General features: G+C 40.6%; 1 protein-coding gene across 1 annotated transcript in view; it reads right to left on the minus strand.

Moving 5' to 3' along the window:
- The window catches only part of SLC44A5 (solute carrier family 44 member 5), a 57,019-nt gene that overhangs the window by 2,793 nt on the left and 32,050 nt on the right, over window positions 1-22,176 (minus strand). Inside the window, exons 6-21 of the mRNA XM_042819567.1 lie at window positions 21,465-21,593; window positions 20,636-20,696; window positions 18,917-19,040; window positions 18,005-18,088; window positions 16,668-16,780; window positions 16,161-16,292; window positions 13,835-13,934; window positions 11,196-11,288; window positions 9,519-9,606; window positions 8,559-8,821; window positions 6,465-6,559; window positions 5,974-6,077; window positions 4,689-4,762; window positions 2,953-3,023; window positions 1,522-1,610; window positions 814-898 (exon numbers count right to left, since the gene is read on the minus strand). Coding sequence (XP_042675501.1) covers window positions 814-898; window positions 1,522-1,610; window positions 2,953-3,023; window positions 4,689-4,762; window positions 5,974-6,077; window positions 6,465-6,559; window positions 8,559-8,821; window positions 9,519-9,606; window positions 11,196-11,288; window positions 13,835-13,934; window positions 16,161-16,292; window positions 16,668-16,780; window positions 18,005-18,088; window positions 18,917-19,040; window positions 20,636-20,696; window positions 21,465-21,593 — 1,705 coding nt within the window. The remainder of the gene's footprint in view (window positions 1-813; window positions 899-1,521; window positions 1,611-2,952; window positions 3,024-4,688; window positions 4,763-5,973; window positions 6,078-6,464; window positions 6,560-8,558; window positions 8,822-9,518; window positions 9,607-11,195; window positions 11,289-13,834; window positions 13,935-16,160; window positions 16,293-16,667; window positions 16,781-18,004; window positions 18,089-18,916; window positions 19,041-20,635; window positions 20,697-21,464; window positions 21,594-22,176) is intronic.

The raw sequence follows: 22,176 nt of genomic DNA on the forward strand, positions 1-22,176 counted from the left end.
AGCATGTCGTGACATGACAGCATGTACTGCACATATAAATTAACTGTAGGCCTCTGGTGTAAACTAAAATGAAAATCTGATAGTTTTGAGTGTGCCAACCAACTTCCTAAACTTTATCAGTTTGATTAATTTGCATTTTATTCTCAGCTTCTTAACTATAACTCAAGTTAATATTCTTAACTTGAGTAACCATTTATGTGCTTATTTGTTTTCATTTTAACTTATTTACTGTATGATTATTAGTAGTGTTAGGTGGATATCTGCTTGTGCCTCTAGCGCTGACAAAATGTCTTAGGGCATACTAAATGCGTGTCCATAAGCTCTTTTAAGAACCCCCTATTGTTTTACACTAGCCTGGTATTATCTCACACATAAAACAGAGATCTTTCAAATGTACAGGGATAATCAGTCATGAGAAAAGAAAGAAATTCCTAGTATATTTTGTCTTTTGCATAAAACACTCTGCAACACATGCTGAGAAGAACCAATGGTATGGCCTCAGAACGACAGGGCTGCACAGAGTGCTGCTCTTTTTATTTCAGCCTTCACTCAGTGAAGTTAGCAATAGTTAAAGAACATCTGAAGAAGAAAAGCCAGATATCCATGTGAGCTGCAACTCCCTTCTCTTACTTTAAGACTGAGACACACTTCTGCACACAAGCATGCATCGAAGAGTGAGTCTGAAAAGCAAAGTAATACTTTTCCTCACTCAATCTCCAAGCACGTAAACAGAATTCTGTATGGAACAGAAAAGGTGCTTTTGTACTCCTCCTGTGACTCGCAGGTATTAATGAAAGAAAACTCAGTACTTACAAAAGCAGAGGAAAAGTGTATCAACACACATTGCATAGACACTGAAGAACCCGTGTGCCACTAGGTAGGAGCCAATAATGACAGTCTACAAAAGACAAACCACAATAAAACCCCAAATGTTAGCTTGACACCAATGTGGTGATGTTAACACAAGTCAGATGCCTACTCTGCTAAGCAAATTTTGGAAGATTTAATTGCATCTCCTTAATGTTATTAGATGCTACTGATGCTGAGGAAAGGGATTAGATATTCAAGACACTGCATGCAGTAGCCACCAGTTTTTCAGCTGTCAAACTGAAGCCATTTCAACCTCCATGGAGAATACCTGTAAGCACATTCTGAGCTCCTTCAAAAGACAGTAATCTAAATAATCACTCATCCTAGAGTTGTTCCACAGTCCACATGGGCTGCTCTGTAGCAAGAAAAGGAACATCACAGACTTTTTCCATTAGAAGCCACAGTGTCACTGGTGCTTCACCATCAGCCTTTGCTGTTTGGGAAGCCTGAGCAAAGAAAACCTGTAACCTTTTTTCCCAGAAGGTGCAGAGTTACTGCAGTGTGACTTCTGTCTGAGCAACCCAGAGGAGCGGAATATAACAGATCGCTCCTCACTGAAGAGCACAACAGCAGCTGTTACCAGAGCACACCCTGACTAATCTGAACACCTCAAACTGCCTTCTGTGTTCAGGGGTTAGACAGTTGCCTTACCAACAATGGTACCCAGTAGTAGTTTAGTGCTGGTGCTTCCTGGGCAAAGATTGGTATTCTCTGTGTGAAGAAGAAGAACGCGAGAACACCTGCAAGAAGCACAAAAGATTAGCAATTCCTGGGTACCTGATTTCTGAACACCTAAAGGAGGGATGTGACAAGAGCAACATACAGTAGGCCCAAGGTTGGTTTATACAAGAGCCTGTGAACAATACATTTCTCCACCCTAATTATCTCCTGGATCTGTATTGTGAACAGAAGAGAGATGTACATGAATCAGTTACCATAATGGTATTCATAGGTCCAGGAAGACTTCAAACAGTTGTTTTATTTCACCACTTTGCTGGATTTAATTTCAAAATGATGATGAATAATAATGAAGACGACAATAATGTGGGATAATAACAAAGATGAGTGGGTGGATTTTTTTTCCTAAAATAAAAGCAGTCAGCAAAATCCAGCTTTAGATTCTATTGCTTGAAGAAATTCTTAACTATTTCATAATAAAATAAAAAGAAATGTCAGTGCTAGTGAAGTACACAACAGTAGATTTAGAACAGAACAGCTCATTTAAAATGGAAGTAGTCAAAAGAACTTATTTTTGAAGAGAAAGAAGGCACGAATGAGTTTCAGTACTTCATGGCTTACATTTCAAAAACATTTCAAATCAATTTTGTGCCCCAGCTTGCAAGGCCTTCCACAGTAATGACAGAAAAATTTAGATCTGGTCTTGATAATAATTTTCAGTTTCTACTCACAGTATTGTTCACCAGTAATCTTTTAAAGTATACAAAATACAAAATACAAATTACGTTATTAGTAAAACAACGTTTTGAAACTGCTGTCACAACATAGATAAGCTGTAAAGAAATACTACCAACCTGAATTTCTCGAAGTGTTTCATTTTTAAAAGATCAATTCAAGCCATGAAATATCAAAAAATATTTTTTTATATTTACTGACAGCAAAGAACTGTATGGATATTATAAACATCTTATTTCTTTTACTTTTGGTTGGAGATTTTTCTGAATGGGACAGAATATGGCACGACTTCATGCCCACCCCCTGCAGACCTGCCCCACCTCCCACGTGTGTGCTGTCTGCTCCAGGTGAACGCAAGGAGCTCGTCTGCTCCGCTCTCGTGGAGAGAGAACGGATTATGGCTGATCTATGGGGTATGAATTTGGTTTGATCCAGCTGCAATGCTTCGGCTGCAGAAGTCCTTCTGTTAGCAACACCTGCCAGCCTAACAAAGCAATTACAGAAAAGATGCTGTACAACCACACAGGGAATAAAGAGGGGGGAAAAAAAAATAATTCAATAGTCAGACCAAAGAGAACCTCTTAACTGCTAAGTAAGCATACATGAACACGGGAGGCACACTTGTAGGTAACAGTAAATAGGAATTTGGAAAAAAATCAGTCATCTTACCTACACCACCAGCTACGAGAATTTTCCCCAGGAATAAAAGAAAGTCTGTGACTTTGTCCAGAACTGCAACTCTGTTCAGCAAAGGACAAAGGATACATAGTTATCACAAACCTTCAATTTGTGTTCTTCATTACATCTATGGATAACTGACAAAAGCTGGTTTCACAGACTGACAATGTAACAAAAGCAGCATTGAGACGAACTTCATTACAGCCTAATCCAGCAAGGCAAAAAACAACCCAAACAACCCGAGCATCTTGCTGAATTAGGCCTTGACAAGGCAGGCCCAGTGAATTAAGCCTGCAGACTGCCTATTGCCCTTGGTAAAAAAAAACAGAAATAAAAAAAAAATTAAAAAGTGTCCAAATATCCTTGTTTCAAACTTTCCGCTAGGGTCTCAGGCAAGCTAGCCCCAAAGAGGCAAAATTAACACCACAACAAAAAGCAAAGTTTATGCAGACTGTTGGTAGGTCCTCTTCTCTCTTGGTCCCATCTGGCCACATTTCGTGACTCCATGACATGCCAAATCCACATCACTATTTCAAGATACATGGTAACACTGAAGGTAGGAGCTCTCAAAGCAGGGGGACAGTCACTGATGAACGAATGAAGGAAGGCAGACAGAAAAACAGCAAGTCTGCAGACTTCACTGAAAGCAACAGCTGCCGCCTTCTGCTTGAAATCCTGCCAGCCTGTCTTATCAGAAATTGAACGTAAATAACGGCATGGAAAATGAGCTTCGCATCATCAGCCTCATGCCAGCACTGACAGCTGTGCATAGGGTAATATACCGTACTGACTGCCGTGATGGATGAGCATTAACAAATATTAAAGAGAATAAATCATTATTAGCCCATGGGAGATCAAGAACTGAAAACGCACAAAATAAACAAAACAACAAAACCGTATGTCTGTATTTTAGCTATTGCTCCTATTAAGAGCAGAAGCACAAAGGACAGTGAAGTGGTAGTTCTGAGAGGAAAAAAGGCACCTTCTTTTTCCTCCTGCAGAGGCAGTACCTGATACAGACACAGCACCACTGTTCTGATATTAATGCAGGGTAACAGAGTGGATGTATTCCATTTTCCCATGTCCAGTCCATTCCTCCTCTATTTTAAGCACTGGTTCCATTTTGCTCTCTTTGAACATCCCCTTCAATTCCTCTCTTCCTCCCAGCCCTTCACTAAATAACATAAACTACTTTCTGAGCTGTTTGAGCAGGTCCAAAGCAGGGACACGAGGGTGCTCAGAAGGCTGGAGCACCTCTCCCGGAGACAAGCTGAGGAGACAGGCATGCTTCAGCCTGGAGACAAGGCGGCTCTGGGGAGATCTCACTGTGGCCTTCCAGTACAGTAACAGGATGATATGCACTGGATGGGCTTTAAGGTCCCTCCCAACCCCAGTCATTCTATGATTCCATGATCATCCCATTGCTTTTTATGCACAGATCTTCTCACATAGGGCTTCCATCAGTTACTTACAGGCAGAATTACAATCTAGTATGTGCTTAGGATTCTAAAAGAGCAACCTAAACAGAACAGTTACATTAGATCAAATTTGCATAGGTTACTATGCCAGACAGCTCCCTTTTACAAACTGGCTACTAGAAGTGATGGCCATGTCTCTAGACAGAACCATTAATGGTTGGAGCAGAGGTGGAAGAGGAAGCAAGCGTGTCTTCGCAGAGCAACAGCAGCAAACACCGACATTTCCAAGGACAGCAGACGGCCCCTTACCTCACCACGTTTCTCATGAGCAGAAAGAATGCCTCCTTTGCCGAGGTGCAGAAGTTTTTACCATATATGGCAATCTGCAAAATAACAGCGCTGGTAAGGACTCGAAAAGATCAGGGCGCCCCGGCACTGAGGATCACGCTCCCTAACGCACAGCTCCCCCTAGCGCACGGCCCGGGAACGCTCCGTGAACACAGCGCTTCTCCCAGGCACCTCACGGCGCTTCCCGCCACTCTGCGGCACAGCGCCATTCATCTCTCTTCCAGTCACCTGACTCTGAGCATGCTACCCTTACAGATCTGAAAGGGCACAACTTAGCTTTCCAAAGAGAGCAAAAAATGCTTCTTACTGAGGGATTCTTCTCCTTGCTAGCTACCCACGTGAGATTCATACCCAGTGGAAAAGGAACAGGTGCTTGAAGAGCAGAAGTGAGTTGAGCCACTTAGATAATGACTTGGACCTGACTGTCTCAAGAAGAAATCGGCAATATCAGTATCAAAGTCAGTGGATTTACGTCAGCATGAAGTATGGCCACTGAAGTGACAGAGGAACAAAACCATTTCATCTTTCTGGAATAACGTCTACAAAGCGGGTAGTGTTTAGAAAGCTCTTCTGGAGCGCAGTCAGTTTGCCAGCTGTAAACAGGATGTTCAAAAACAACAACATGGGTCAAAATGGACCTGTTAGTCCCACTTACTTTGAGATAATGCCTGCGACTAGCATTCAATCACTTAAATTATTTCAAGTCAGAACATCCTCAGGTGAAATACGTAATCTATTTATTTAATGACAATCTGGGATTTCTCTTTCAGAAGCCAAAATAACAGGATTTATTTTAGAGTAATATCACTGCTGCTGCTAATAGAATTTGTGCTTTTGTCTTCCTAGACAAATACAGACACCACACACCTTCTGACTTCCTTATTCAAACACTGCCTCCAAGCAGAAGTGTCACATCAACACGCAGTAAAAAACAAGTCTGCGTTCCTGTTGAAGTAGGACTCCTGCTGCTGAATCAGAGGGGGAAATTAACCAGTGCTGCCATTCCCTTCCACTTCCTTTGTAGGGTAGGGAGAAAGGACAAGGACAGGCAAGAAAAGGAAAGAACTTAGAAGAAAAAAAAACCCTTACTTTTCCATTGTAGCACCACATGCACTTCCTGAAAACTCCCACAAATCACTTTATTTATTCAGCAGATTCTAGTACTGCTGGCTGTTTACCAACTAGTAGCTGCTAGGGTATTTTAGTGTCCCAGACAGGGCAGACCACATGCAAAGGCAGCACATACCATGATGTAGGCATTTCTGTTTATAAATTTTAAGAATCTTTCCAAACACCAGAAACAGCATTTGAGGCAGCAGAGTAGAAATCTAGTGAAGGAGTTCTGTGTACCTGAAAAAAGGAGAAAGCACATCATAGACAGAACTTAGGAACAGTCTCCAGAAAACAGAAACATGTTGAGAAGAAAATCTTAAAACTGTGGCGAAAGCAGAAATGTTCTTCTTTTCTCCTGGGTACAGACTCTGCTTCCTAACCAAATTTAGCTCAATAGCTTTCAGTTAGATGAGATTCATGCCCCACGTGAACTCTGCATTGAAGATCCAACTCACTCAATTTCAGCAAATCATCACAAATTCCATGGCTGTCAAATAGAACTGCAATGGCTAGTGCTAATGTGGAAGTCATCTCTTTTCATTTCTGAAAAATCATCTGGAGAAAGGAAGGAAATAATTTACCAAAGGAGCTTTTAATAACCCAGTGCCGATTCATAAATCCCACCTTTCAGTTTGTGATCCAAGTACTCCAGTATTACTCTGATCAGCTGGACAATTGCAAGAATTAAGGCTCCAAATGCCAGTGAACCAGTATGGTATCTAAAACAAAATAAATGCTATTTGATGGTTGCATTCACATTAGTTAGTTCTGTCAAAACTTTATCTTAATCACAGTGGCACCGAACACGCATTCCCTGTCAGCACAACCCTTTGAGCAGTGCTGGAAAAGACGTAACTTTCAGAATAAAGTCAGCCCTAGTCTGGGCAGAGTACGCATGGGAGATGTAATTACAGCAACCTAGCTGTAAGCCGAACTGTCAGCCAGTTACCTCATCAAGTCAAGAGAGGCTTTGAGTATCAAAAGATTATTATGAGCTCACTAATCCTATACCCAGGTTTTTAAAATGTGCCTATTCCTTACTTTCTATTAGTCAGCTATGCACTTATTGACTCAGTGCATCCTCTGAGTTGACAGGAAGCATCATGCTTTTAATGAGAAGAGCTAAGCCTATAATGACAGTAGTTAGGGCATGGGACACAACACAGAGCAAAAATAGTGGGGTGCACATCCTGAACAATGCTCTGTCTTGGTTCACCCACACTCGTAACAGCAGAAGGATTGTCCTACCAAAAGCTCACGTCTGCAAGCACAGAGGCACAACTTCAGGGGGATCCCGAATGAGGCACTCAGAGGAAAGGACAGCCAACGCCAAGAGAGCCATCAGTCCCTTGGCTCAGATGTAAAGCCCATTAAGGTAAGTCAACAAGAACTGACTTCTTGAGCACCTTTCAGACTTGGAGAGTGTTAATGACTTGAGGTACTGGACACATTCTGGGTTGCAAGGGAAGAGAATTATGAGATGCTTAGGGGAGGAATTAAAGGCAAGCGAAGGGAGGAATCAAGCTTGAGGAACAAGCATGGTTAAAAATGAGGGATAAGGGTAGGTACAAAAAGGGCCAGCTGCATATAAATAGCTACAGGTCAGCAAAGTTCTCCGGCCATGCACTGCATTTGATCAGTACAGTCTGACCTATCTCATTAAATTCCACCTCCAGCTATTTTTCTTAGTGAGGGACCTGCATGCCAGAAGCTCAACTAAGACCACAGGTTAGAGTGCCTGTGCAACTGTGGTGCCAGTAATTGGAGCAAATGAGAGTATGTGAGTGTGACTGTCAGCAGATATTAAGGTTAATTAGCTGGTGAGTAGCTTAGGTAGCTTGGGAGCCAAGTATGTGCACATTTCCCTAAAGCTGAAACTACAGGATGAGCTGGCTACTAGAGGGACCTGAGGGTCCTGGTCAACCGCTGGAGAGATTGTAGGATCTGCGGATCAGCTGAGACCTTTCTGTGTATTTGCCTCCAGGAGCAAGGCACCTGGAGAAAGAGGCTGCTGGAGGAACCAGGGGTTCTGAAAACTGCCAGAGACAGATGTCCAAGGGTTACTGAGAGGTATGTGTGCATACGAGCGTGTGCGTTTGTCTGTCTGCCTGTCAGTGAGGAAAGGACTGTAGGAACAACTGGAGCAGGGCTGTGAGCCTCAGGGATTCGTACATCCAGCTGCGAGTAACTGGGGCGTTTGGGGATCCAAGCACCAGCTACTGCACTAACAAGTGTCTAAGGCTACTGGCGGGACATGCGCCTTAAACATCTGTGTGCATGTACAATTATATATTCATAAAATTGGATAAAAATGTAGGGGATGATGGGAGCTACATACACCAGCAGACCTTCAAACTGATCAGTAAGGGACTCTGTAGAGCAGAACAGGCTGATGCCACTAGGGCTGTTGGTGTTCGTGCAAGTACTCTGTGCGTGTGCAGGTCAACCTGCATGGCAGCTGTGTATGTGTGTGCTGCATACATGCATTTGGGTGTGTGTGCCTACTGGGAATAGCTGCTCAGCTTTTGCAAGGCTGGACCTCGCAGCATCAAGATACAGCTGCCTTGCCCTGCTGGGCTACTGGATTCATGATCCCCCTAAAGAATACACTTCCTGGCTAATCATTTTCAGTTTATATTCTCCATCTGGCTTCCTTAACTTTAAAAAGAGCACTTGTTGAATAAGTTACAAGGCTCACACAAAGCTTCACAGTCTTACCGTATTGCCCGTCCAAATGAAGAGAAGAGCGGCCACAGTGGAATGTCAGCTGGTTTTCGAGAAGCCCAGTAGTAAGAGGCAAAGGCACCAGCAAGGGTACACTGACCCAGTGCAATTGCAAAGTTTACCAGCCACAGAAAGACAAAGGCATTGGCTAACTGAAAGATGAAGATGTACTTATGGTACAGGCTTTCTCCTCCATAAAAAGCAAATGTACATTGAGCACCTGGGCATAATTTTGTTACATTGGTTGTATTAAATGTCTGCATAGAAAGAAAAAGAAACAACAAAGTGAATTCTGTATAGAGTATCTCTAGGTCAGTGGCAATACAGCATCGTATAATTCTGCTTGATGTTTCCTTAACTTATCCAGCACTGCATTCCAATAGTACATGAGCTTTTTACATACTTCAGGATTTATGCTAATGTCTTATGCAAAAGCTTGACTTCAATGTAGTTAGCAAAAAGGGCTGTTGATCACTTGCCTGAAACAAAAATTAACGGAATTTGAATTTCAGGAGTATCCTTTTAAGATACATACATTGCTATGGTTTCATTAAGGAAAACACACTCAGGTATATACTATTTATTTGAAAACAGTAGACCAAATCAGCACCTTGGGTAAATCACTCATTTGAACTGAACTGAAGCGAAGACAATGAAATAGAAACTTTACAAGTTCAAAAACAACTTTCCAAATCTGTATTTTTCTCTCTTTCTCACCCTGTAAAATAGAGCCACTAATATCCACCTGCCTTATAGCACAGTTTAGAAGAAAAATTAGTTTATGTTTGTAAACTGCTCTGAACAAAGGAGTGTTATCTGAAGTATACTAGTTGCAGATTTAACATAAAGAATAATTATTTTAAAATATGCATGTTTCCTAGCATTGCATTTAATAGCAATTAAGAAATGCAATTAGTGTAATTTTTACTAAAGGTAAACACTAGTTACACTTACCTCTGGGTCACAAGTCAGGTTTGCATACTTGCACAGTGTTTGATTAGCCATTACTTTATACACAGGTTCTCCTGATGTAGCTAGAAAACTTAATGAAATGTTTTAAGGAGGAATCACAGAACTAGGCTTTGAGCAACTTAAGACTCTGCAGTGGGGAACAACTGGTATTAAAGAGCCTGTGTAGATAATAGGAACATTATTTTTGCTATGCAGATATGTACACAAGGGTCTGAAAGACATGACAGAATATTCTCATTACTCAGAGAACTAAGTCAAACCTCTATCTCTGAACTATAAAGCCTGACCAGAATGGGCAAGAGGAAGTGTAGGGGCTGACATGCTGGAGAGGAGCTAGGCCTCCTGGGGGGCAACAGGTCGGCCATTAGCCAGCAGTGTGCCCCTTTGGCCAAGAAGGCCAACGGTATCCTGGAGTGCATTAAAAAGAGCATGGCCAGCAAGTCAAGGGGGGTGATCCCCTCTACTCTGCCCTGGTGAGGACACATTTGGAACATTAAGTACAGTTCTGGGCTCCCCAGTTAAAAAAAGACAAGGATCTCCTAGAAGGGATTCAGCAGAGGGCCACAAAGATGAGACAGGGTCTGGAGCATCTCCCCCACAAGGAAAGGCTGGGTGACCTGGGTCTGTTCAGCCTGGGGAAAAGAAGACTAAGAGGGGGATCTGACATGTTTGTAATTACCTAAAGAGAGGTGGGAAGCAAATGGACGAGGCCAGGCTCTTCTTGGTGGTGCATAGGGATAGGACAAGGAGTAATGGCCTAAAACTTCAACATAGGGAGTTCCATACTAACATGCAGAAGAAATTCTTTTCAGTAAGGATGAGGGAGCATTGGAAGAGGCTGCCCAGAGAGGCAGCAGAGTCCCCTTCTCAGGAGACATTCAGTACCCATCTGGACGCCCACCTGTGCAACCTACTGTAAAGTACCTGCTTAGCAGGGGGTTGGACTCAGTGATCTCTTGAGGTTCCTTCCATCCCCTGCAATTCTATGAGTGTGATTCTGCAATGACTTTGAAGGTAGCCTCAGTCTCTCCTGCACGCCTACTATGGCAAGGCCGTTTATGCAGTGGTTCTTTGACTACTCTGCTTTGATGAAAGCAGACACAGAGCACAAGGATAAATTCACATTGTCCTGAACAACCACATCTGAACATTGTGGTATGCGAAAGAAGAAAACTTTGTTTTCAAAAAGCAATGCTCCTGTTTCCAATACCTTGTCAAATCCCTGCTTTTCCAGAAACAAACAGTGGTGGCTGAGAGAACTCCATGCACTGTAAGTTCTCATTCCTCTCCTATGCTTGTCTGAATAAAGACCACTTGGAAATTCCCCAGCTAAGAGACCACGGGCCTGTAGAGCAAGCAGCACATTAAATGCCATATTCCTTCTTTGCTGAGGACTTTTTTTCAACTGTTAAAGTCAACCTTAAGTAGTACACAAGGCCTTACATGATTCTTACTGCCTTGGCAGAAATTAAGTCCACTGTCCAAACTATACATTGCACCCAACTATGCAGTGAGAAACAATCTTGCATCAATGCAGCAACTGACAGGTGACTAAATAGGCTTCTTGATACTGGCTTGGTTAGGTGATATCACAGAGCATGATCTTCTCTTTTAGAGCAGAAAAACACTATCCACAGAGGTATACAGGCAGAAGGATACACAGCTGTCACAGCCCAGTAGGAAATGCAAATTGCAATGAGTATGAAGGTGACAATTGGGTAGAACAATGTAGACATTATATAGCCAATAGCCCTGTAAAAGAAATAAAGTACATCAGTAAGTTACAACAATTTAAGAAACACGCTTTTTATCAGCTCCTAATATAACCCTTTTTAGTTTGAGCTACTTGTTGATGGTGGTAGCATAATCTGGAGCTAGGACCTCAGAACTCTGCAGGCACTGTGTTCACATCTTTACTTCAGTATTTCTACCACTCCACTTCATTGGCACCAGTATAGTTGAAGTCATCTATTTGCCACGTTCAAGCCTGTCTTCTACTTGCTCTTTCTCCACTTCTGCTTCACAGATCCTGCCCTTTCTGGGCTGCAGACATCTGAAGACATTACCCTCTACTGCCACATCCCATGCTGCTCAGATCCTATACCTTCTCTTCAGACCCAGCATAGCCTGAAATCACTCCTTACTACTTTGTATTTGAGGACTTTGTTCACAGCCCCTTTCCTGGCTTAAGTATTAGCTTGTTTGGGTAGGCATTCAGCTTGTCTTCAGAATTCCAGGACATTCTGACACCTTCCTGTGCATGTGCCATAGGAGAGCTGAAGTTTGCTGAAGAACAGTAAGCCTTGCACTGTTGAGCCCTTGAGCCCCTTTTTACATCAGGCCTGTTAGAGACTAGTAATCTACCAACACTTCCTGAGGCTAGAATGAGCACAGCAGATGCTATTGCTCTTCTGGGATTTAATGGATACAGTCCCTCTGGGTAATGTGGTGTTCCACAGACAAATGCCTTCAGCTGGGCATGAGACACTGGGTGCAATACTGCAGAACACATTTTTTGTTCACTTAAGCTTACAGACTGGTTAACTTTACACTCACACACCTATTTCCACTCCTTCAAATTTTCTTTCACTGACTCCATGAGCTTATCACAAGCCTATTTGTCCCTACAGCCGGTCATTTTGCTTGTATGACAGGTGGTACTTCAGACCCATTTGCTCTAGAGGAGGCAGTTTTTGGAACATAAAAGGTGACAAATTTACTCAGCTTTTGCTGCCAAACCAGAAAATGCTGTGGGGGAATGCTATGGAGCTGTCTCATGCACTCAAGAGGTACACGCCAAGGTCTGAGTCTTTAAATACAGAAGTACATTAAGAGTCACAAAGGAGGACATCGCTTTATGCTGTCTGAGAAATAATCACTAGGTATTAGCAGAAGTTCAGTGCTGTATTGTTCAGTAGTCAATGGCAGCTCTGTTAGTTACTATTAAAACCACAGACTTATGCAAAAAAACTGCTGTCTCCTACTTCGGATTTCAAGTCAATTATTAGTATTATAATTGTTATACTTTTAAGAGAATAGTTAAAAGGTATTGAAAAACATAATTTGATTTCCAGTCATTGAAAAATATATTCTTTTTCTTCCTAATAAACTGCATGGTCAGTTACAGTAATTACAGAGTGCACCTTGCGTTCTGCATGAGAGCAAAACCATTGCCCTCCAGTGACCACGCTGCTGAAAAAGTGTAGAATGGTGCTACTTCTCAGCAGAAAGTTTATAACATTTCCTGAAATCCTTGTAACTGTCGTGGCTATGAAGAAATTGTTATAGACAGTTAAAAGCATTCCTGAGAAATTGAAGAGTATAATTTAGTTCTGCCCATTTTAACTGCTGTGCCCTACTTGTACAATGACATAAGAAAGAAATGAGCACGTGACTGAATGCAAAGCTTCAGTATTTCTTAATCACAAAAACCCCAAATTCTGATTCCTGAGGACTGTAGTGCCAATAGGGGGGGCAGAAAGCGCACACAGATACACTCAGAGCTAAGTTTATGAGCTCTAGTAACAGAGCTCTGCTGCCAAGGAAGATGTTTTCAGTAGTTGTCAGTCAGAGTGTAGGCCTACCTGTAATGAAATCCAAGGGTCTGATTTTTCAAGCCCTTTTCCCCTTTGTTATATAACCAGTTTTAAAAGAACTAAGCCTAGGCACTGTATAAAACAGGAACCACTGCAAACAAAGTCTATGCAGATTTCAGGAAACACAAAATGAAATCTCCCAGCCCTTCAGCTAACACATCCTGCTCTGCTTTCCCCTTTGCTCAGAGTTGAAAAGAAGTGTCTTGGGCTGAGCCATTTTACAATGTCTGGTCGCAGAAGTCTCTTCAGATTCATTCTTGTCCACTCAGAAGTTCCACTGAAACCAGAAGAATCCAGTCTTTCCAGAATAACAGCCACTGTAACACTCCACCACCAGTATGGCACTTTGGAGACAATCAGTGACAGAGCAAGGTTGGCAAACATAGGTTCCCAGGCTCCTATTAATACTATACCACACTCAGCATTTCAACCAATGCACCCTTTTACACTGAGAACACATAGTACCACCATGTATGAACTCCTAAGGCAAGGAACTGAGATATAAGAAACGTCCTATTGCAAAACAGAAAGCAAAATCTCATCAACAGAGAATGAACATTCCATATACTATCCATTATTCTCAACAAATCCAGTATTGCACATTCACTCCCAACATTGTAGTACAAGATGAAGCTTAAGAAGATTATACCCTAGAGATCATTTTAATAAATTTTAAAAGATTTTAAAGTCAGACAAACATACCTACTACCTTCCTTTAACAGTGCAATAGCAATCCGGATCCTATTTCTTAGGAAGATCAGCATCAATATGATTATGATCTCAACAACACAAAGTAATATCACTGTAGGTGACAACAACAAAAAAAGATCAAATTTGTCAAGAATCAAACGAACACACTGCCTTTGTAAATTGCTTTTTTCATCTCGTCTTCTATTTTACACTACTGTTCATGAATTCCATGAGCTTCTCTGCTAAAGCAGATCTCCTTTCGTGTCACTGCTGCTAATCGCCAATTTCACGTCACAGCTTTCTATGTGGCAGCACAGGGCAATTCTACATGTAGGGAATCAGTCAGAACGTAGCACCCATTAGCATTTCTAGTTTTAGAGGAAAAATGGAAGATAGCATCCCAAGGCAAAGATAATCATCCACTTCAATATGACTGCAACATTTAACCTTAAAAACGGTTTATCCTTAGCAAATTATATTTTTCATAAACAAGCATTTTCCAAGTTAATGCTTTACTGCTACTAGTTTGCAGCACCTAGATGCAATAAAATAAATAAAAAGACGAGTTAATTTTTTCATGAAGAGTGTGTTTTTGTGACGCATACTGTCCTAACATTTAAATGCATTTAAATTATTCGTTTTGTTTGTGTATTAACTTGGTAGGAGCTTCTTTAATTTCACACTAGAAAAAAAAAGAAGAAAATAATAATAAAAAAAAGAGGCTAGGATAGAACACTTGGGCAAATTATTTGCAGCTTCCAGTCATGCTGCTGGAATCTTACAAACTGCCTCTGAGTTCTGAAAGCAGAGTGGCATGTCCCAGAATGTTTCTTCTGTTAGCAATGTTTGAGTCATTAACCAGACCTGGTTCAAAGAGTCTGCTTCAGTCTGATTTCTATTTATGCCAGTTCAAAACCTACTTTTACAGTAAAAAGAAAAAAAAATAAATCCGGACTGCAGGTTGGGTAGTCTGGGTCCTGAAACACATCTTCTCTGACTCTGAGACACATCCGTAAGTTTGGGTGCTTTAAACAGCTAGATCACATCTAAACCAGCCCTGTGGCTGTCAGAACTGCAGTTGGCAAATAATCACTGTGGTGATTATTTGTGCTCAGAGCAAAGTTTTTGTTACGTGTATTTCAGTATCTATTTCAATACAGGTTCCCATGAAATAAAAGATTATCAGGTTTCACTTCTCATTTCATTTCAGTTCTTTTAAGTTAATGAGACTTGTCCCATTGTAAAACAAAAAAGAAAGCAATGTTAATACATGATGAGTTCTAGACTAGGACTGAGAGGGCCCACATTTTCTTCAAGCATATTTAAACTGCTTTGCTGGGTGAAATAATTTAATTCCTGACCACCTCAGTTCACTAATCTGGAAGTGACATTGACCTCCAGATAGATTCCATACTGGCTGCTAAGAGTCAGGCAGGAGAAGAGATAGGAGAACTACAAGAGGTTGGAGACATAATGACATCAGATCCTCCAGAGATAGCATACTACAAGTATTTGCCTCAACAATGCATAAAAAGATGCCTCACGATCTTGACAATCCACAAAACAGAGAGAGGAGATTAACCTCGACACTGCCATTCTATTAGTTCAGCTACTCATAGGGAGAAGAAGAGTTTTATCCAGATTGTATTCCATTCATCATTCCAGCTAAAGAATCTGCACGCCTGTTAGTAGAGCAGTAACAGCAGTGGAATTTATATCTTCCACGCATTTGTTCTCTCTTCTGTCCCTTCTTCCCCGGGGAGATGTGCATCCTGCAAGCTCTCTTATTCCAGTAGAATTTTGTTCTAAATATATGTGCACATGCTCCTGTAAGAGAAGGCAGTGAAGCACTCCTGAAAACAAAGCCAATCTAATTTGTGAAGGGTCATTCCACAGCCTTAGAGCAGACTCCAAAAAAACCTGATCATAATGAGCTCTACCAAGTTCTTCAATGACCTGATCATAAGGAGTTCTACAAAGACGTGCCATTATTAATCTTATCTCTGGGGCTCTCAGAGAGAATAAGTGGATTGGGAGAGAAAAATGCCCTTTTGCAACTTCATCAGGACTAACTTCTTCTTGCTCACTATGAAGACAGAACATACGAGAAGTGTAATACACAAGTATGTTTTTCACTGCCATCAGCAGTGTAATTGCATCATCTTTTTTTCCAAATATACTATCCTCCTTGCAAAAAACAGATATTTTATACAATACAAAGAAAAAGAATTCTTCTTACCTCTCTGAGTGACGTGTTTAGAAGGCAGACACTGTAACAAGACACTGATTCATTTTCCTGAATATCCATTAAGTGATACCAGTTTTAAAGGGCACTTACTAAATGCTAGCCACGTTTGCCTCAGCTGTAGGTACACGCGGAAGTCTGTCTGGAATCCAATGTCGTAAACAGTGAGGTCAGATCCAGGTATGCCTTTGAGATGATCATACTCCCAGTAGCAGTGCCAGATGCCTTTTGAAAAGCAATCAATATAAAACGTGTATTTCTGAAGACTGCAAAGACAAGGTTTTTTTAAATAATCTTCTACAAGCCAAGTGTTGTAAATGCATTACTGTGAGACAGTAAACTACGAAATAACATATATAAAAAGAAATATCAGTACAAATGAATAGAAAGTGCACCACGGGTAGATAATTCATGTAAATATATCTGCTGTTGTGACAGCAGAGCTGAATTTTTACTATGTTTTGCTGCCATTTAAGCCCTTCGCTATGAACCATGTCCAAAACCATACATTACTTCTCCCTGTTGTAAAATTTATATAATTACTGACTTTCCTTGCCCAAGTGTAAGGAAAAACAGCCTCGCAAGCTAGATTACACTTACCATAGCCTATAATTCCAATCACACCAAATATGAAAATCCAGAAGAGAACCCCAGCTGTGAACCTCAACAGCACAAGGAAGAGCAGGCTCACTATCATTGCAATGAACAGCCCGCTGCAGAGATAAGAGACAGAAACAAAAAGTGAGACAAGTGTGAGAATCTTCTCTGTCACACACATCTGTGATGCCAACCAAAGGTCACTTCAGACAAACAAAAGTCCCAGGCTGGATGGGAGGCAATGATCTTAAAGATCCCTTCCAACCCAAACCATTCTATAATTCAATCCAACTATTTTAAAATTGCATTATATAAGCATCATATTTGAAATGTGGAAACTAGCTTTCAGAATGTATAATTTCTGTCCAAAAACCAGTCATTTCCCTCTCCAGCCTACCTATGACATATCCTATGAAAGAACATGCACCATAGATCTGATTTCAATACCAGATTTAGATAGAAGTGAGCTTGCTGAATATCCGTGTGATTTTCTTGCCACTGATAATTGCAAGCACAAAATAAGACAATGAAAAGCTGTCCTCCCACCAGTGGCAAAAAATCTTTAAAAGTTGATAATTTATGTTTCTCAATTGTTCTTCACATGCAGTTCATTAGTCAAAGTTTATGTATTTATTGTTTTACGAAAGGATTTTCATTTAGGCTTGAGTAATATGTGCTTAATATGTGCATGTTATAGGCTCTCACTTAGGGAAAAGATTTAGCTCTTGTTTTGATGGACCCAAGTCCTTCAAAAATAGCATAAACAGGTTAAGAATGCACATTTACTGACACTTTTGCTTCAGACAAAACACCCACTTTTGTTTCGGTGCTATTTTTATTGATTAGTGAGTATGAATTGCAAGATAAAGCTAATGCTGTTCAATACTTTTTGTTCTTGGTTTTGCTGCACCTGTTGCATTGGCACTAGCAGATTTATAATAGATGTGGCCATATACTGTGAGCAAGAACTCACAAATAGTTCTTTCTCTCTCTCTCCCTCTCTCTCATATTGACACTTAGCAAGTATAATTATTTTGAATCTTAAAGAGTTTCAGTTTCAGAATTACCACACAGACAGTTCTTGCAACACAAGATGTCCCCCCCTGTTTTTCCTGGTAGGATAACAAAAGCTGATTCCAGATCAACTGACATTCTGTGCACGTGTGCTGCGCTGTCCTTCCCTCATGTCCCAAATCATCACATTGCTATCATGCGATGAAAGAAGTTACAGTTGAGTTTAAATGTAGAATTGGCAACAAACACATCCATGATCTATTCTTTCATTTCTTCACACTCCAAAGTGGCTTTGGAAAATTTACAATCACTCATTAAAATCTTACATTAATATCCAATACCAAGAAATGGCATAGTCTTCAAAAATTTTCATTCCAACTGATCTTGCATCCAGGACATTGTTGATACCGCTGAGAAAGACAAACCCAAGAAAAGGTTGCTTTAGGCAGACAAGCAGAATTGATTCAAACAACGGATAGTCTCCGGTAAACAGATCTGAAATATCATTGCTAATCATATGACTATATGACTATTACTCAGCTTCAGTTCTGTAAGCAAGCCAACATCAATCTTAGGTATGTCAAAGAAGATTCTAAGTTGAAAAAAAAACCTTCAAAAAATTCAGAAAAAAAGTCTACACATCTTGTGATACAGCTTTGTTTTAAAAGCTCAGTAAGTGCTAATTATTACTAGTCATAATTGCTTATTATGTCACAAGAAAATCATGTATTGTTAAGCTTGTACTAAAAGACATCACTTGTGACTCCAGGAGAGTCTACCTGCAGTGTTATCATACATCACTTTTTGACCATTAGGCACATATTAAAAACAGGAGCACTCTTATGAGATGAAATGCCTGTAGTGCTAGGACAGCGCATGTCAGCAGAAAGGCTAAGCACAGGAAATAGCACAGCACATTAGGGTTTCATTTTTAGCCTTCTTCAACTTTCTTTAATGCTTTTCTTTATTTCCTTTGCTAGGGAAAAACAAACAAACAAACAACCCAAAACATAACAACTATTTAAAAGCTGACAATTACTTTGAGACAATCAAACTAGAACTTTTACTTCCTTGCTCATTTCTGCATTCCACGGTGTTAGTTTCCCTTGCTGGAACTGTGCAGTTGCTCAGGCACAAAGAGACCATCTATTAGCAAATCTTGCCCGGTCATCTTCAGCCTAAATTATTTCACAATCTCAGAATGCAACAAATGAGCAGTACAGAATGGGAGAACCTACTTTGCAGCTTCCCTGAGATCAGTTACATTTCTTGTTTTCCCTCTTCCATCTTTGAATGTAGTCTGGTTTGCCACAGTTAAGACACCATTCTTTGTGGAGAAGTCTGGGAAGCATCTCTTGAGAACTATTCAAAATACCAAAACAAAGCATACACATCACATTTCATGACAAGCTTCACTTTCATCCTCTAAAAGCAGATGCAACAAATTCTATCATATTTAAATTGTTTCAATTTTATTATGTCCGTTGTTTTTCACTTGATGATCTATTGATATGTTGGCTTTGAAAGATTTTGGAAGAGTCAGTATATACAATATGATATTTTTTCTACTCTGGGACATCTTGTCCTATGTTTGCACAAGTTCAGGCATAACGGAAGTATTGCTTTCAATGGGAGATTTTAGGTGTTTTTCTATCAAAAAACAATAGTAGTATTTGTAGTAGTTGCAAATTTTGTAAAAAATGCAGAATTACTCTGCCAGTATCTCAGCAGCTTACAAAAACTGCAGTGTCTGAAATATGTCACTGACGTGGCAATAATCAAACCAGTCTGCGGGGACAGATTCAACAGAACTGGTCACTAATGGTATTGAGACCCAAACCAAAACATAACAGCAAGCATCAGTGCCTCATATGGAAACTGCAACAGCAGTTACTGTCACTAGATATTCTGGGAGAAGAGGCAATGGAAAATAAATACAGAAACAATTTGTTAGATGAAAGGAGGGGTGAGTAGTAAATAAGAATAAAAAGGAGAGATAGGCACATGCTCTGCTTTGTTGCCCGGCTTTTTCCTGCAAAATGTTCAGATTTTCATTTGGAAAAGGAGAGCAGATCACTCCTCCTACACAGCTGTTTTTTACGTAACAATTCTGTGCTATCCTTATCTGGTTCCAACACAGAATGAGACCAGGGTTCAATATTCAGTCTAGAATATCTGTCCTACCAAATATTCTGAGAGTATAATCAATACGCCCCTCTTCCTCCCTCTGGAATCTTTGCTGCATAATGTAGTTTGATAGAAAATACTAGCCCTGCAAATCACTTTTCTGACTTTTGGGTCACTATATCAATTTTTGTAAGAATTCTTAACCTTTTTCTAAGTGAATCTGTGGGTTTTTGTTTTGTTTTGTTTTTTACACCTGCTCCTGGTTCGCACAACGTCTACATGAAAAAGCAAACAGCAGTTTCTCATTTTCGTGCAGTGGCAGATACTCTTGGTACTCCACTCCTGCAGCTGAGACCAACTCTGACGTCTATCAGAAATACCTGCTAGCCATAGAGACAAAAATGTCTTCAGGCCTCTTTATTACTGATCTCTATTCCTTACAGAGCCAGCATTACAAGTGAAAATTGAGCTGCACTGTAATCAGGCTCAAGTACCCTCTGAACTTTAACAGCTGTCCACATGATCCTTTGTGCATTCACGGCGTTTTCTTGGAGCCAATGGGGCTGCTTGCCCATGTGCTTAACTTGAATTGTAAGTTTTTTCAGTATTAGTGGTGATTCATGAGGAAGAAAATGCTCAGCTTGACTGGAGCACAGACAGCAGTTAGAAAAAAACATCTTTATACTTTTAGTCTTTACAAATGATTGACAGTCACTAACAGGTAACAGCTCCTAGAGACCTTGCCACAAAACATTCTTCAGATCGGAGCTGTGCTTTACTGTGAATACTAAAAATCATCTAAGATACGTGTAAGAAGTAGAACCACTCACAAGGCCTGCTTGGAATGATCATCGAAGGACAATCTTCATCACGTAGGACTTGAGCAACAGACTAAAAAGGGGAAAAATAGGAATGCTGAATACACAGCAGAATAACAAAATGCCTCCAATTTCTCACCCAGTCCGAAAAAATGTCCCAAAATGGGATTTGTAGCCTCCTCCCTGAATTTGACTGGTGGAGCTACAAGAATTATTAATGTTGTGAGAATCCGTACTGCCAATGTGATTTTGGAAAAGACTGTTCTTACTGCTTTTTCTATTAAAAAAATTAAAAAATAAAAAACCTTCTCACGTTGGGTCTGCATCTGGGTCAGAGGTGACTGACAAATCGTTCCTTAACTCCTCTTGCTTTTTTTTCTTCAGGAGGAGTAAGAATTTAACACAATTAACTGAGTTGATTTGCAAAGCGTTTTAAAGATGAGAGAAACATCTACAGTACCATTCAGTGCAAAATAAATTTTGTTAAAGACAGATCAATTTTTCCAGCTACAAAATAGACTAAGCAGCATTAAGAACTTGGTTGAGATACTCTGCTCTACTGCTGTGGTGCATCTGAGTACAGGAGAACACTGCCTGCCACAGTCCTGCATGCACACGGGCAGCTGCAGATATCTTTGTAAGCAAACAGCAATCACTGAAAGAGGGAACTCGGTGTGCACAGAAGATCTAAGCCATGAGTAAACCAGTGCCCAACCTTATACATGGAAATGCTCCTAATACGGTGATACTGGAATAAGCTAAAGCTCTAATACAGTTCAGTAAAATCAGACACATTTCCTGCAGAATGAATGCATCCCATCACCTTTGGATACATACACACCTTGCGAGGATTGTTAAAACCAGGTTTGCAGTACTGCCTGAAGTAATTCCACTGATCTGGCCTGTATCTGTAGGAAGCTTGAACATCAATGTAGGTTGCAAACCTGTCTGGGCACTTTGAGACACAAAGCTGCAAAAAAAAAAAAGAAAAATACATACATAGAATATCTCCAGTTGGAAGGGATCCCCAGGGACCACTAAGTCCAATCCCTAGCTCCAAACAGCACCACGCAAAACCCAAACCATGTCTGAGAGTGGTGTTATCTGTGGATCCCAGTGAACTGCAATAGCAAGCTTGTAAATCCACAGTCTTACTTTAAAACTGAGCCTCTTTACATGGTGGTTCTTGTTTTTCACTCTTGAACTAATTTGACATGAAAGGAGCAGGAATTAAAGATCTTATTTGCAGTTTAAAAGAGGCACTGTCAAACTAAAGTCTATTCAGCATTTTTACAAACAAAGAAACCAAAAACAGGGAATTAAACCTCTGCAGCAGCAAACAGGATTTAAGAACATACTCAGTTTTGGAGATATCTGAAATAAAGTAACTACCCACCCTCCCCCAAACTCTGGTTCAACAAAGTGTTTCATCTTTCTCGATCCACGACCACTGCCAGCTTGAACACAGTACCAGTCAAATCCCTCACAATGATCTCAGTATTTGTGAGCAGGCTGAACTGTTGCAATAAAAAAGTCCAAGGACTGCAGGGCAA

Source organism: Centrocercus urophasianus, unplaced genomic scaffold, assembly GCF_019232065.1.
Source record: "Centrocercus urophasianus isolate 14NV4802_14NV808 unplaced genomic scaffold, USGS_Curo_1.0 seq_18, whole genome shotgun sequence".
Lineage (NCBI taxonomy): Eukaryota > Metazoa > Chordata > Aves > Galliformes > Phasianidae > Centrocercus > Centrocercus urophasianus.